A 2,852-nucleotide genomic window follows, 5' to 3' on the forward strand; every position below is an offset into this window, starting at 1 on the left:
CTGCAATGACAGAGGCTACGGACTGCCTGGCTGGCTTTCAGCTCTGATACAAGGCCCTGGATTGTAGGTATCCTGGGCTGTATAAGCAGGAGCACGGCCAGGGGAAATCTTTATCCCTCTCTGCTCAGCACTTGTCAGACCACATTCAGAATGTTTCCCAGGTTTTAACTTCTTACAATTCAAGAGAGGCATCGATAAACTGGAAGCAGTTTATCTGGAACCAGGAAGATTTACAGAAAGCCTCTGGGTGAGACAGACAGGCTTTCTGTCCCTGGAGAAGTGGGATGACTGCAATAACTCATGCATGACCATGATTATCAAGGAAAAAACACCCAAAGCATACCACCTGTCTAAGATAAACTGGAGATGACTTGTGCATTTCACTGCTTCTGAAGTACCACCGGTAGGATGAATTTATTCAACGAGTCTTTCAGCTCCTTGTTCCTCATGCTGTAGATGAGGGGGTTCACTGCTGGAGACACTACTGAGTATGCAATAGTAACCACCACATCCAGAGTTGGGGAGGAGATGGAGGGGGGCTTCAGGTAGGCAAGCATTAAAGTGCTGATGAACAGGAAGACCACGGCCAGGTGAGGGAGGCACGTGGAAAAGGCTTTGTGCCATCCCTGCTCCGAGGGGATCCTCAGCACCACCCTGAAGATCTGCACGTAGGACAGCATGATGAAAACAAAACAAGCAAAGATTAAAAACGCACTAACAGCAATTAGACCAGCTTCCCTGAAGTTTAAGTCTGAGCAGGAGAGCTTGAGGAGCAGGGGAATCTCACAGAAGAACTGGTCCACAGCATTACCTCGGCAGAGAGGTATGGAAAATGTGGTAACAGTGTGCAGAACAGAATTGAGAAAGCCACTGCCCCAGGAAGCTGCTGCCATGTGGACACAAGCTCTGCTGCCCAGGAGGGTCTCGTAGTGCAGAGGTTTGCAGATGGCAACATAGCGGTCATAGGCCATGATGGTGAGAAGGGAATATTCTGCTCCAATCAAGAAGACCAGCAGAAAGACTTGTGCAGCACATCCTGAGTAGGAGATGTCCCTGGTGTCCCAGAGGGAATTGGCCATGGCTTTGGGAAGAGTGGTGGAGATGGAGCCCAGGTCGAGGAGGGAGAGGTTGAGGAGGAAGAAGTACATGGGGGTGTGGAGGCGGTGGTCGCAGGCGATGGCAGTGATGATGAGGACGTTTCCCAGGAGGGCAGCCAGGTAGGTGCCCAGGAAGAGCCAGAAGTGCAAGAGCTGCAGCTCCCGTGTGTCTGCGAATGCCAGGAGGAGGAACTGGGTGATGGAGCTGCTGTTGGACATTTTCTCCAGATGGACTCAGGGGCCTGTGCAAGGAGGAAAAGACAGTGACAAGTGAGGACAGACCTCTCTTTGCAAATCAAAGACTTTTTCTCATACACTCTCCACTCTGCCACACACACCCCCCTTTTTCCTGCCTGGCAGGACCTTTGTTCAGCTCCCTGGATGCAGTTGTGGTTTGTGCTGGCTGAGTGTGCTGAGAAGAGCACACTGCCCGTGGGCTCCCAAGGCGTCCATCATGCCCTAGTTCAGGGTCTACCTGGGAGCAGTGTGGGTGCAGGGCCCAGATCCGATAGTCAGAATTCCTCAGACAAAATCCCTTGAAATATTGAAGGGCTCGTCAGCACCTGCACCCCCAGTACTAAAGGAAGTTGGTTGCACAGAAAGGTTTAGGCTTTTGTTTGTTGTTTTGGACAGCCCTTCCCCATCCCCTCCTTTCTTCCCTGGGGAATCTCCTCTATGTCAGCAATCCTGAGCATCTCTGCTGCACTCAGGCTAAGCAGCAGAAGGATTTGCTGGGGCTTAATGCAGAGGAAGGCAAGCGGGTCTGTCCATTTGCCTTGCTCCCAGCTGCCCTGTGCTTGCTCCTTCTTGAGCTGGAGAGGCATTGCCCTCCGATGTTACCCTGAGAAGAAATCGGGCCCTGCTGACAGCAGAGGGATCCGCTGCAGATCGCTAAGGGTCTCACCATGCACAAGCTCCTTCCCTTGCAGGTGAAGACTCCCCTGTTTTTTCCATCTTGCAAGATTCCCCTCCAGAGATGTCTAGGCTGTGCTCCGGAGCTGTGAGCATCCCTGATCCCCACAGCACCCTTCTGACAGGCAGAAGGACCCTTCCCTGCCAGGGATCACTCCTTCTACCTGCAGCTTCTCCCTGCAGTGCCGTGGGGAGCTGCCTGGGCAGGCTGAGTGCTGACCTGACAAGCGACAGAGTCCCTGACCCATCCCATCCCCCTGGGGTGCAGGGACCCTGCTCAGAAGGACAGCCCTGAGCACCCCGGGAGCGCACCCAGCTTCACACCTTTCATGTTCTGAAATGAATGACAGATGCTCTCTGACCTGTCTGAGCGTCTTCCTTCAGGCAGAGAAGGAAGAGAGAGAAAGGAACTTGTGAGTTTGAAAGAAAACTAAATGACTTTAACGATAAATATAAAATAATAAGAAGAAAATAATGAAATAGATAGAATATATACAAATACATATCAAACTCCCAGGATGATGATCATGTCACAGGTAGGCACTAGGAATGTCCCAGACCGGACTCAGTGATCGACGGGAGCTGGATTCTGGATCTGGATGCAGGAACGCACAGGGCGGAAAAACCCACTGCATCAGGAGAGGCGCTGGAGCTGAGTAAGGCCACCCGATCTGCTCCCCGTGTAACAACCAGTGCAACTCAGAAAAGGCAACGGGTGATAGCAGTAGGTGACGCTCTTCTGAGAGGCACGGAGGCACCCATTCGCTGACCTGACGCACCCTCTGGAGAGGTGTGCTGCTTAGCGGGGGCTCGTATCAGGGATGGCGCCGAGAGCAGTCCTCT

The 2,852-nt window shown here is 52.6% G+C and overlaps 1 protein-coding gene across 1 annotated transcript; it reads right to left on the minus strand.

The window, feature by feature from the left end:
* Positions 1–380: 380 nt before the first annotated feature.
* On the minus strand, positions 381–1,316 carry LOC309683856 (olfactory receptor 14A16-like; the record flags this gene model as incomplete). Its single annotated transcript, XM_082499849.1, has 1 exon — positions 381–1,316. One exon carries the CDS (start codon positions 1,314–1,316, stop codon positions 381–383), a length of 936 nt encoding a protein of 311 aa, XP_082355975.1.
* Between the last annotated feature and the right edge of the window lie 1,536 nt (positions 1,317–2,852).

This window comes from Vanellus vanellus, assembly GCF_965231255.1.
Source record: "Vanellus vanellus genome assembly, contig: HAP1_SCAFFOLD_35, whole genome shotgun sequence".
NCBI lineage: Eukaryota > Metazoa > Chordata > Aves > Charadriiformes > Charadriidae > Vanellus > Vanellus vanellus.